The 13,218-nt window shown below is 36.4% G+C and overlaps 1 protein-coding gene across 2 annotated transcripts in view; it reads left to right on the top strand.

The window, feature by feature from the left end:
- TPR (translocated promoter region, nuclear basket protein) overlaps positions 1–13,218 on the top strand; it is a 66,496-nt gene that overhangs the window by 29,806 nt on the left and 23,472 nt on the right. For both annotated transcript variants that reach the window (XM_045811453.2, XM_045811452.2), the window contains exons 26-34: positions 2,125–2,328; positions 2,652–2,836; positions 3,249–3,396; positions 7,371–7,508; positions 7,600–7,731; positions 8,727–8,857; positions 10,830–11,040; positions 12,200–12,343; positions 12,666–12,864. In XM_045811453.2, the coding sequence (XP_045667409.2) occupies positions 2,125–2,328; positions 2,652–2,836; positions 3,249–3,396; positions 7,371–7,508; positions 7,600–7,731; positions 8,727–8,857; positions 10,830–11,040; positions 12,200–12,343; positions 12,666–12,864 (1,492 nt within the window). The remainder of the gene's footprint in view (positions 1–2,124; positions 2,329–2,651; positions 2,837–3,248; positions 3,397–7,370; positions 7,509–7,599; positions 7,732–8,726; positions 8,858–10,829; positions 11,041–12,199; positions 12,344–12,665; positions 12,865–13,218) is intronic.

Genomic DNA, 13,218 nt, shown 5'->3' with positions numbered 1-13,218 from the left:
ATGGAGTCTTTTGGATTTTCTGTATACAGTATCATGTTATCTGCAGATAGTGAAATTTTGACTTCTTCCTTGCCTCTTTGGGTACCTTTTATTTCTTTCTGTTGTCTGATTGTTGAGGCTGGGACTTCCAGTACTATGTCAAATAACAGTAGTGAGAGTGGACATCCCTGTCCTCTTCCTAACCATAGAGGAAAAGCAGTTTTTCCCTATTGAGGATGATATTAGCTGTGGGTTTTTCATATATGGCCTTCATTATGTTGAGATACATTCCTTTATCCCTACTTTGTTGAGGGTTTTTATGAATGGATGTTGTACTTTGTCAAATTCTTTTTCCACATCTTTTGAGAGGTTCATATGATTCTTACCCTTTTTATTAATGTATCACACTGATTGATTTGTGAATATTGAACCACCCTTGCAGCCCAGGAATAAATCCCATTTGATCACGGTATGTGATTCTTTTAATGTACTCTAGTATTTTGTTGAGAATTTTTACATTCATGTTCATCAGTGGTGTTGGCCTATAATTCTCCTTTTTAGTGGGGTATTTGTCTGGCTTTGGAATCAGGGTAACACTGGCCTCAGAATGAGTTTGGATGTTTTCCTTCCATTTCTATTTTTTTGGAACAGTTTGGGAAGAATAGGTATTCACTGGTCTTTAAATATTTGGTAGAATTCCCCTGGGAAGCCATCTGGCCCTGGACTTTTGTTGGGAGATTTGTGATTACTGATTCAGTTTCTTTGGTGGTTATGGGTCTGTTCAAGTTTTCTATTTCTTCCTGTTTTCAATTTTGGAAGTTCATATGTTTCTAGGAATTTATGCATTACTTCTAGATTGCCCGGTTTGTTGGCATATAATTTTTCATAATCTCTTGCAGCCGTTTGCATTTCTGTGGTGTTGGTTGTGATCTCTCCTCTCTCATTCCTGATTTTATTTGGGTCCTTTCTCTTTTCTTTTTGATAAGTCTGGCTAGAGGTTTATTAATTATATTAATTTTTTAAAGAACTAGCTCTTGGTTTCACTGATCTATTCTACTGGGTTTTTTTGTCTCTATATGATTTATTTCTGCTCTGGCATTTGTTATTTCCCTTCTTCTGCTGTCTTTAGGCTTCATTTGTTTTTCTTTCTCTAGCTCCTTTAGGTGTATGGTTAGGTTGCGTATTTGAGATTTTTCTTGTTTCTTGGGGTAGGCCTATATTGCTATATACTTCCCTCTTAGAACTCTTTTTTGTATCCCAAAGGTTTTGGACCATTGTATTTCATTTTCACTTGTTTCCATGTATTTTTTAATTTCTTTAATTTCCTGGTTGACCCATTCATTCTTTGGTAGTATGCTCTTTAACCTCCATGTATTTGTGGTCTCTTCATATTTTTTCTTGTGGTAGACTTAAGTTTCATAGTGTTGTGGTCAGAAGGTATGCATGGTATGATCTCAGTCTGTTTGTACTTGCTAGGCCTGACTCGTGATCTATTCTGTAGAATGTCCCATGTGAACTCAAAAAGAATGTGCATTCTGTTGCTTTAGGATGAAATGTTGTGAATATATCTGTTAAGTGCATCTGGTCCAGTGTTCTTTCGAAGCCATTGTTTCCTTATTGATTTTCTGCTTCAATGATCTGTCCATTGATGTAAGTGGGGTGTTAAAGTTCCCTACTATTGTATTATTATCAATGAGTTCCTTTATGTTTGTTACTAATTGTTTTATATATTTGGTGCTCCTGAGATGGGGGCATAAATATTTACAATTGTTAGATTTTCTTGTTGTAGAGTCCCCTTTATTATGATATAGTGCCCTTCATCTCTTGTTATAGTCTATGGTTTAAAATCTATTTTCTCTGATACAAGTATTGCTACTCAGGCTTTCTTTTGACTTCCATTTGCATGATAATTGTTTCTCCATACCCTCCCTTTAAGAGGCAGGTGTCTTTAGGTTTAAAATGGGTCTCTTGTAAACTATATATTTCATTAAATATATGCAGCATAACTTCTAATTATTCTCCTGTTTTGGTATGCTTGGGTTGTCTTTTGTTATTATAGATAATATAATGTGCATTTTTTCAGAAAATACTGACCAGCCTTACGATTTTCTAACCTTGTGTCAATGGGGGAATAATTTCTTACAGGCTAAAATAGCTGTGGAAGCTCAGAATAAGTATGAGAGAGAACTGATGCTACATGCTGCTGATGTTGAAGCTCTACAAGCTGCCAAGGAACAGGTTTCCAAAATGGCATCAGTCCGTCAGCATTTGGAAGAAACAACCCAGAAAGCAGAATCACAGTTACTGGAGTGTAAAGCATCTTGGGAGGAAAGAGAGAGAATGTTAAAGGTATAATTGTACATCACAATAGAATGTTCTAGAGAATTTAAAGGTTTGAGGTTTTTGTTTTTGTTTTTTTAAAGATTTTATTTATTTATTCGACAGAGATAGAGACAGCCAGTGAGAGAGGGAACACAAGCAGGGGGAGTGGGAGAGAAAGAAGCAGGCTCGTAGCAGAAGAGCCCGATATGGGGCTCGATCCCATAACGCTGGGATCACGCCCTGAGCCGAAGGCAGACGCTTAACCGCTGTGCCACCCAGGCACCCCAAACGTTTGAGGTTTTTAAATGTACTTTGGAAAGTCTGCTATTATGATAGACTGTTGTTTACAGGATGAAGTTTCCAAGTGTATGTCTCGCTGTGAAGATCTGGAGAAACAGAACAGATTACTTCATGATCAGATTGAAAAATTAAGTGACAAGGTTGTCGCCTCTGTGAAGGAAGGTGTACAAGGTCCCTTGAATGTATCTCTTAATGAAGAAGGAAAATCTCAAGAACAAATTCTAGAAATTCTCAGGTAACTCCAATAATATTCTTAATGCTTCACACCAACAGCTGTGTAATGTAACTATAAATGCGTAAGTTAGGGAAGTGGAGTTAGTCATGTGCTGTTTACTTACAAAGCTCGTTCCATCCCTTAGTGGTCACTGTTGACATTTAAACATATGCCAAGTTAAAGAAATGACTAAGTTGAATCTGATAGTAAGAACGTGAGTGGATTTTTTGAAAAACTAAATGCCTTGTTATTTTAAACATACACATTTCTAAAGTCACTGTTTATAATTTTAGAAAGTCTCATTAATTAAAACATTATGTAAAAATAATTACTAAAGTCAGTGGTTTTTGTCATCTTAACAATTATCCAAGTTTTGAAATGTTATATTGTTGGCATTTTTTTAATTCAAATGAAACCTTACATATTCTTGTAGATTTATACGACGAGAAAAAGAAATCGCTGAAACCAGGTTTGAGGTGGCTCAGGTTGAGAGTCTGCGTTATCGACAAAGAGTTGAGCTTTTAGAAAGAGAACTGCAGGAACTGCAGGATAGTCTGAATGCTGAAAGAGAGAAAGTCCAGGTATGAATCCTAAGCTTTAAGAAAGCCGTTGTTAAATCAAAAGAGAGCTCCTTTTTGTTTCTTAGGATGTAAAATTTAATTTGAAATAAGTGTTTTGCCTAAAGTCATAAATTATTAAAACATTATTATTATAGTTATTATTATTATAAACATTATTATTATTACACAGTGATACAGTGTAATGGTGAAAGACTAGTGGCGATCAGATTGCCTGGTTTTAAATTCTAGCTTCACACCATTAGGTATGTGTCCTGGGTATATTAATATCCCTGCTCTTAAATTTCTTCATCTGAAATATTGGGATGATAATAATAAGGATTAAGTGAGTTAAAGTACACAAAGCATTTAGAAACATGTCTGGTGCATAGTGAGTACTTAATAAACTTCAGTTATCTTTATTATTGTAGTTGATATATGTATGTCTGAGTAGTTATTCTTGATAGAGTTGTAGATAGAAACTGCTGCAGAATACTTTTTTCTCAGCAAGGGAGTAAAAAATAATTAAAACTATCAACCAGGAAAGGAAAAGAAGATGCTCTAGTGAATGGATGGTCACAGCATAAGCTCAACTCCTTAACCCATGCCATCACCCAAAAGCTTATAATTACATGCCCTCATTCTGAAGATATGCAGTAATATAACTTAACATCTGGAAGGAGGAAAATTAAGACCTTGAATCATTTATCTTCTTTTAACTGATAGGTAGTTGGAATGGCTGCTAGAGAAAAACCATTGAAACCCAGGGGAAAGTGAGTAGATTTATGGGATTTATGTTTTCATACAGAAATGAAAAGTTTCAGAATTACATCTTGGGAAAACAGTCCAATTCAAACATATCATCATGGAAATAAACAGGCCCTCGATTTCTGTGACATTAACATTTGGAGGAAAAAGAGCAGAATCGGGGTTTTTAAAAAGAGTGCATATTTTCCCAATGTTCCTTCAGACAAATAATGCCCAGCCAACAGTCAGGAGGGGAAAACCAACTCGTGCATAAAATCAGAAGAGGCAAAAAGTAACACACGTTATATCAAAAATAATACCCAAGCAAGGGGCACCTGGGTGGTTCAGTCCGTTAAGTGACCAGTGCTTGATTTCAGCTCAAGTCATGATCTCAGGGTTCTGGGGTTAAGCTCCCTGTCAGCCTCAGCAGGGAGTCTGCTTCTCTCTGTCTCTCTCTCGATCTCGATCTCAATCTCGCTCTCCTTCTGCTCCTCCCCCCACTTACATGCACATGCTCTTTCTCTCACTCTCAAATAAATAAATCTTAAAAAAAAAGAAAATACCCAAGCATAAACAGTGTAGGATGACAGTGCTGAGCCATAACATTTTTTTTAACACATACTTTTCTTTTTTATTACATTAAAAGCAGGCAGTAGTCTGATAATAAAAAGGCTGCTTATGCAATTCTGTTACGTTAAACTTTACTTACAGGATGTTAAATTCTTAGAACCAAAGTTCCCCCCAGAAAGAGATTAATGGAAACATTGATTGCTTTTCAGACTTGATAGTTGCTGCTTTAAAAGGTGGTCTTTAACAAACATTAAGTTGAAAAAAAAAAACAAAAACCATAGAACACAGTGAATTACTTTTATTTCAGTATGCATCCTCGTCTCAGCATTTACTGGTCCTGAACAGAAAAATGGAAAATGGAAAAAAGCAGCAGTTTGCCAGGAAATCAGGCCCACCCATTATAGGGACCTGCTGTGCACACTGAACTCTTTCTTAATCCCTGCTGAGGACCGTGAGAAGCAGCAGCACCAAAACCAAAGTATGCACTGAATTTAAGGTTCCTTTTGTTCCAGTTGTCAGATTCCAAACTAGACTCAAATGGATTACAAGCATGATCAAATGAGAACTCTGTTAAAAACTTCTTCAATTTTTAAAAGTGAAAGCAATTACAGGAAAAGAAAACGGTTCATTCAGAGGGTGCATGTGTGCTTACAAAGTGTCTTCTCTGGCCTTTCTCCCAAGTTTAGCCACCCAGAACTTTGAGACCTGGCGGGTCTGAGTACCCCTGGTGACTGTTCTCATTTTATCCAAACCTGAACTAAAGAACCGCATCAGCTGATGGTGACAGCAGAGGGTGGCAGGGCTGAGGACCCAGTATTCATTCCCAGGCTGGTGGAGAGAAGTAATGGTTCCAAAACTAAACAAGGGAAGTCAGGGACTTTCCAACCTTACCTGATGGCTTCTGGCCAAAGCAAGGAAGTGTCATGTAAAGTGTTGAGTGATGATGGCTCACACAGGGACTTGAGGAGGAGGAAGGAAAAAGCAGCACCCCTCGATTAAGGTGGGGGAGAAGATACAGGCAAAACCCTGAATTCCTCACCAAAGGCCAATTTCGGAGGGGTTAGAGGGGGTTACAATCTATGCTTTGGCCAAGGGTGTTAGTGGGAATTGAAGAAAGGACAGTGGCTTTGCGGGGGGAGGGGGGCATCATTTAAGACCTAAAAAAAGAAATCGGGTGTATCTGGAGCACCCCCAGTACTACATACCCAGTAGTAGTCCCACAGTCTGTGACCTGAAACCTTCACACCTACTCTAGCAAGCCACCCCATGCTGGAGGGCTGTTGTGGGAAGCAGGGAAGCAGGGGAAGGAAGGGGGGACAAGGCAGAGACCCCAGGCCATATAATCAGCAGCAAGGTGATTGTGCAATGTGTCTTTTTACAGTTGAGTTAGATGTGCCCCACTGGCTATGATGGGAATCAATTTTAATATACTTTCCCGATCCTAGAAGTTCAACTTTGTGGACAGTGGTTACACTTAACAGGATTTGTTATAGCATAGCATATATTTCAACTGGACCAAAAAGTTAGTATCTTTTACAGTATCTTAAGATAAGTTGCCTTTATGGGGCGCCTGGGTGGCATGGAGGTTAAGCGTCTGCCTTCGGCTCAGGGCGTGATCCCGGCGTTATGGGATCGAGCCCCACATCAGGCTCCTCCGCTGGGAGCCTGCTTCTTCCTCTCCCACTCCCCCTGCTTGTGTTCCCTCTCTCGCTGGCTGTCTCTATCTCTGTCAAATAAATAAATAAAATCTTTTAAAAAAAAAATAAGTTGCCTTTGAATGGGAGCTTCCTTTCCAGTACTTTGAGGTCTACAAGACCTATCCAAAAAATTTACTATGGAAAATGAAGACAGCTTCAGTCAAATGGCGGGGAGGGCCTGTGGTTTCTCTTCTTGATTCATTGCTATAACTTTGTCCTTTGGTCTAAGCCATAGCTTTAAAAATGATGAGGGAGTAAAATAATGTGTAAACAATGGATAATTACACCCAGTGAGAACAGAAAATAAGTTCCTTAAAATTGAACAAATATTCAGTAAAATTGCTCACAACCAAAGTGATTAAACAGCTGAATGAAATGAGGAATTTCTTTTTTTTTTTTTTTAAGATTTTATTTATTTATTCAACAGAGATAGAGATAGCCAGCGAGAGAGGAAACACAAGCAGGGGGAGTGGGAGAGGAAGAAGCAGGCTCATAGCAGAGGAGCCTGATGTGGGGCTCGATCCCATAACGCCGGGATCACGCCCTGAGCTGAAGGCAGACGCTTAACCGCTGTGCCACCCAGGTGCCCCGAAATGAGGAATTTCTGAACAAGGGGGAAAGGAACTGAGGACAAAATAACATCATTTTAGAACTATTAATAAATTCAGTATACCAAGAAAAAGATAGCTAAAGATTAATAGAGATCTAGATTGATGTTTTTACCCAGTGTTAGTACTGATTATTTGTTGGTAGGATTTGTAGTATCTTTTCACTTTCATCTCTATAATTTCTTGCATTTGTTTAAACTCTTTGTAGTTAGCCTGTGTCAAAAAAAGAAACATGAAAAGCTTTCAAAAATTTCCATTTTAAAAGCTGACATTTAAATCATTTTTACTTTTTGTAGGGAAGATTAGACCTGGTAGGAAAAGATAGGTCTTCACCTAATGTTGGATGTTGGTATACACATGTGTTTGAAATCTTTAGGTCACTGCAAAAACAATGGCTCAGCATGAAGAACTGATGAAGAAAACTGAAACAATGAATGTAGTGATGGAGACCAATAAGATGCTAAGAGAAGAGAAAGAGAGGCTGGAACAGGATCTACAGCAGATGCAAGCAAAGGTTTGGAACTTACTAATCAAGAACAGAGTCATTTTTAATAATGTTAGAGTTTTTACATCAGATGTTAAAAAAATACTGGCACTATTTTCAGGTAAGGAAACTGGAGTTAGATATTTTACCCTTACAAGAAGCAAATGCTGAGCTAAGTGAAAAAAGCGGTATGTTGCAAGCAGAGAAGAAGTTACTAGAAGAAGATGTCAAACGTTGGAAAGCACGGAACCAGGTAAATGCAATTAAACATGGGAATGTTGATTTTTAGGCAACATTTAAGAAGATAAGAATATTTGATATATTTTTTTTTAAGAAATGGCTAATTTCCTTAAATTTCAAATTTGTGCTTTTATCTCTAAAATATTTTTGTGCATAATAAAATGGATTTGTCTAGTTTATTGAAGCACTCTAAAAAGACTTGTTCACTGGAAACTTTTTGGGGGGACAAAACCATTTAATATGGTTAGAAACTCCAACTCTAGATTGAAACAAAAGATTGGAAATCTGCCTTGCCAGATGTTAGTTATGTGATTTGTGAGAGTACCTTAATCTTTCTGAGCCTATTTTTCTCATTTGTAAAAATGAAGACATAATACCACTTTTCACTTTACAAAAAATTTAAGAAGTGTAAAACAGTCACCTGGCACCTAGAAAATGGTCTAGAATGGTAACTATTATCTATATAGGATCGTTGAATTTTAGAGCCCATTTATTCCTATTTTTGTCACACCAGCAGTCTGGAAAATCAAGAAAGGAGGGTGATCTCTCAAATCTAGATATATTTCTTAAATTTTGCTGCTCTCTTTCCTGGCTAATGGAATCAGATTTAGGATTATCTTCATATTTTTGTCTCGATTGTAATGATTTATAGACATTTCTTTATTATCAGTGTTACTTTAGTGAAAGTAAATATTTAACATTAAAAGCTTATAATTTCTCTGGATTCCATTATTTGGCTCCTTTGTAACTATTTTGAAATATTTGGTTTGCAGTTGTGAAAAAATAATGCATAATGACATTTATTTTATTTCCCTTTTCCATTTTGGCTAGGCTTTTTAGCTAAACAAACCAAAGCTTCTAATTTTATAGTTTGGTTTTTGGTCACCATGTATATAAGACATCTTATGTAAACGTAATTAGATATGGTGTTGTTTTATTAGCACATTAGTTTTATAGCACAGTTTCATAAAACCTATAAAACCATATTATGCATTTTTGCTATTCTAGCATCTAGTAAGTCAACAGAAAGATCCAGATACAGAAGAATATCGGAAGCTCCTTTCTGAAAAGGAAGTTCATACTAAGCGTATTCAACAGTTGACTGAAGAAATTGGGAGACTTAAAGCTGAGATTGCAAGGTATATGGAAAGAAGCTTTAAATTGTATGTTAGTATATGAATTCTTAAGCGAGTTTATTTCTACTCTTTATCGACTCTCCAAGTGCTTCCTGAGTTTAGAAAGAATGAAACGTGCTGGAGCCCTTACTTGTGGCTTTCCCTTTATTACTATCTGAAGCCATGCAAGCCATAATTTAATTTTATGCATTTATATATGATTATTACTTTTTAAAAATCTGTACCTTTGGTATGAGTCTAAAGCTAAATATATTTTCTGAACAGTCAAAATAACTTTTGCAAGTAGGTTTTTCTTTTTTTGGTTAGTGCATATTTATGAGTATTTTGAAGGTGTGTGATAACGGAAGTTTTTAAATTAGAAATTTTTTTAAACGAAGGCATCTGGGTGACTCAGTTAAGCGTCTGCCTTTGGCTCAGGTCATGATCTCGGGGTCCTGGGATCAAGCCCCTCATCAGGCTCCGTACTCAGCCGGGAGTCTGCTTCCCTTCTGCCTCTCCTCCCTGTTCTCTCTCTCTCTCAAATAAATAATTATAATCCTTAAAAAAAAAAAAAAGAAATTTCTTTAAATGAACTTCTAGCGAACTATTGTCCTTTGAGAGTTAAGAAGTTTAGGGGCTCCTGGGTGGCTCAGTCGGTTAAGCCTCTGACTCTTGATTTTGGCTCATGTTATGATCTTGGGGTCATGATCCCGGGGTCATGAGATTGAGCCCTGCATCGGGCTCTACACTCAGCCAGGAGTCTGCTTCCTTTAAAAAATAAAGTTAAGAAATTTAATACTAAAATTGATGTTTCTGGTTTACCTTTTTAAAGTTTTTATGTCATTTGTTTATGTTAGTCCCTATTTCTGTAAAGCTTGACAGCTTACAGATTTTTCTCATATATAGTCTCTTTTTTTTTTTTGTAACAGTCTGGCATTTTGAGTAGGAGAGGTAGTACTGGATTTCAAAGATGAGGAAACTAAGATTCAGAAAGTTACCCAAGGTCACAGTTAATATTTGTTAAACCCATACTCTTAATTCAGGTCATCTCATTTCAAATTCAGTTTATGATAAAGTACAGGAGTTGGCAGAATATAACCTACACGCCTGCTTTTGCACAGCCTGTACAGTAAGAAAGATTTTCACATTTTTAAATGTAAAAAAGAAAGAACATGTGATAAAGACTACATGTGGACTACAAAGCCTAACTTATGTACTTAACACCCAATATGGTAGAAAGAGTGTAGATTTTTATATCAGGCAGAAGTAGATTAAAATCTGTGTACTGGTGCACCTGGCTGGCTCAGTTGGTTAAGCGTCTGCCTTCAGCTCAGGTCATGATCCCAGAGTCCAAGAGTCAAGCCCCACATCAGGCTCTCTGCTCAGCAGAGAGCCTACCTCTCACCCCATTCCTGCTCACTCTCTCCCTGTCTTTCCCTCAAATAAATAAATAAAATCTTTATTTTTTTTTATTTTTTTTTAAAGATTTTATATATTTATTTGACAGAGATAGAGACAGCCAGCGAGAGAGGGAACACAAGCAGGAGGAGTGGGAGAGGAAGAAGCAGGCTCATAGCAGAGGAGCCCGATGTGGGGCTCGATCCCATAACGCCAGGATCACGCCCTGAGCCGAAGGCAGACGCTTAACCGCTGTGCCACCCAGGCGCCCCCCTATAAATAAAATCTTTAAAAAAAAAAAATCTGTGTACTAACATTTGACTTTATGTAAAGTTGTGGATATTACTTAACTGCTGATAGCTCAAGTTTTCTCTTCTGTAAAATGGGCATGTATTCTTTTATAATAAGCAAATAAAATCTTTCTAAAGAACCAAGATTCATAATTTAAGAAATTATCTTTTGGAGTGTGTGTGTGTTTTAGGATTTTAAAATACCAAACATACCAGTACAAACAGTAATGTAAATTAAAGGATTTTAAAATTTGAAAAAATCTCATATGTTTATCTTTCTCCTTTACCCCATTCTTTTGTTTGTTTAGATCAAATGCATCTTTGACCAACAATCAGAACTTAATCCAGAGTCTAAAGGAAGACTTAAATAAAGTAAGAACTGAAAAGGAAACCATTCAAAAGGACTTAGATGCCAAAATAATTGATATCCAAGAGAAGGTCAAAACTATTACTCAAGTCAAGAAGATTGGGCGTAGGTACAAGACTCAATATGAAGAACTTAAAGCACAACAGGATAAGGTATTTTGAAGTAATTTTCTCTTTCTCTTTCTCTCTATATATGTATGTATATATATATATAATTTTTTGACATACACAGTTTTGTTTTATATACTTTACACACATATATAATGATTCATGTAAGTCTTATTACTTTATAGTTTTTATTAGTCTTTAGATTGAACAAAAGTATAAGCTTGTATATTGGTTTTAAGATTTGCTCTTTAATGCTTGAGATTTATACCGTAAGTTCATAAAGTAATTTTAGTAAATATTAGGTACTTTTGTTCAGTTTTCCAGTCTTTTTTTTTTTAAAGATGTTATTTATTTATTTGACAGAGAGATAGAGAGCATAAGTAGGCAGAGCAGCAGGGAGAGGGAGAGGGAGAAGGCTCTCTCCTGAGCAGGGAGCCTGATGTGGAGCTTGATCCCAGGACCTTGAGTTCATGACCTGAGCCGAAGGCAGACTCCTAACTGACTGAGTCACCCAGGCACCCCTCAGTTTTCCAGTCTTAAATATTGTCCCTTTTCAAACCTGTTCTTGTAACTCACTGCTGATTAAAATTGTGTATATCAAAAAAATGGTAGTTCTTTATAATTAATCAGGCTTTATTTATAGTGTTATATAAATCGTGTACTTTAACCACCTGTCAAAAAGAATTTTTTAGTTCTTACTACATTTTGAATCTAAATTAATTCCCAAAAGTAAAAAAAACTTGTATGTTGACTTAATTACATATTTAGCACCTGTTAGATTAAAGATATATTTTAAAAATTCAAAATTTTTACCCCTTGGTGTTGACTGCTATTAGCACTTCTGTATGCTTTTCTTAACATATATGTAATGTGTTTTTCCAAAGAAATTATTATTTGTATGTTTTTGTACCCTGCCTTTTCACCTTACTCATTACCGTGAAAATAAAATTCAGTGTCAAACATCCGTCTACAGTGCAGCATCATTTTGATTAGAAGCTAATATCCAGTTGTATGGAAAACCCTAACTTATTTAACCTAATACCTTCCTTTCAGACAGTAGAGTTATTCCGTAGAAAATTCATTTATAAATACCCTTTAAGATAAATTTCTTTGCATAGTTGTGGTTATTTCCTTAGATGAACTTTTAGAAGTGGAATTATTAAGTATAAATGTGAAAATATATTATTACTGCTTATCATCTTAGGTCATGGAGACCTCGGCTCAGTCTTCTGGAGACCACCAGGAACAGCATGTCTCAGTCCAGGAAATGCAGGAGCTCAAAGAAACCCTCAATCAAGCTGAAACAAAAGCAAAATCACTAGAGAGTCAAATAGAAAATCTGCAGAAGGTATGAGTGAGAGTAGTGAAGAGTGTATGTCCCTAATTCTTTGCTTGTTAAATACTTGAATATGTGTTAAACACTGACCCTTTCTCTTATCATATGGAAATATATAATCTTTGTTATGCATGTTTATCTTTCATAAGTGAAGGACTCATGTATATAAATAGTATCCAGTCATCAATTATCCATTTTAATGGTGGTTTGACCACCATTTTACACTTCCATTTAATCTAAGCAAATTAATAAGTTACATTTTAATTCTGTCCGACATACAGTTTAGATTGATTTGATTGAATTACATTGTTAATACTTGGCTTTTCTTTAAAAGACATTATCCGAAAAAGAGGCAGAAGCAAGAAATCTGCAGGAACAAACTGTGCAGCTTCAGTCTGAGCTTTCCCGACTTCGTCAAGATCTTCAAGATAGAACCACACAAGAGGAGCAGCTCCGACAGCAGATAACCGAAAAGGAAGAAAAAACAAGAAAGGCCATAGTAGCAGCAAAGTCAAAGATTGCACATCTAGCTGGTAAATTTCTGTATATGCTAAAGTCAGAACTTGATAGTGAAAGTCAGTTATTTGATGCAGGCTTAAAATGGGAAAGAAATAAGTAAATACTGTAAAGTGATTTCTGTGTGTGTGCTTTAAATATTAGGGTGGGACGCCTGGGTGGCTCAGTCGGTTGAGCAACTCTTGATCTTGGCTCAGCTCGATCTCACAGTTGTGAGTTCGAGCTCCACATGGGGTTCCACACTGAGCATGGAGTCTACTTAAAATATCTATAAGGCTTATTTAATTAGACACAAAATTAGAGCAATCTGAATTTTCAAATGATTAGGATGTCCCTCATCTATTTATGAACTCTTTCCTACTTGTTGGCTA

The sequence above is a fragment of the Ursus americanus genome, chromosome 2 (genome assembly GCF_024610735.1).
Source record: "Ursus americanus isolate L20-20 chromosome 2, mUrsAme1.1.p, whole genome shotgun sequence".
NCBI classification, from domain to species: Eukaryota; Metazoa; Chordata; class Mammalia; order Carnivora; family Ursidae; genus Ursus; species Ursus americanus.
Note: the sequence above shows the minus strand (reverse complement) of the source record. Positions and strands in the feature narration are given on the sequence as shown.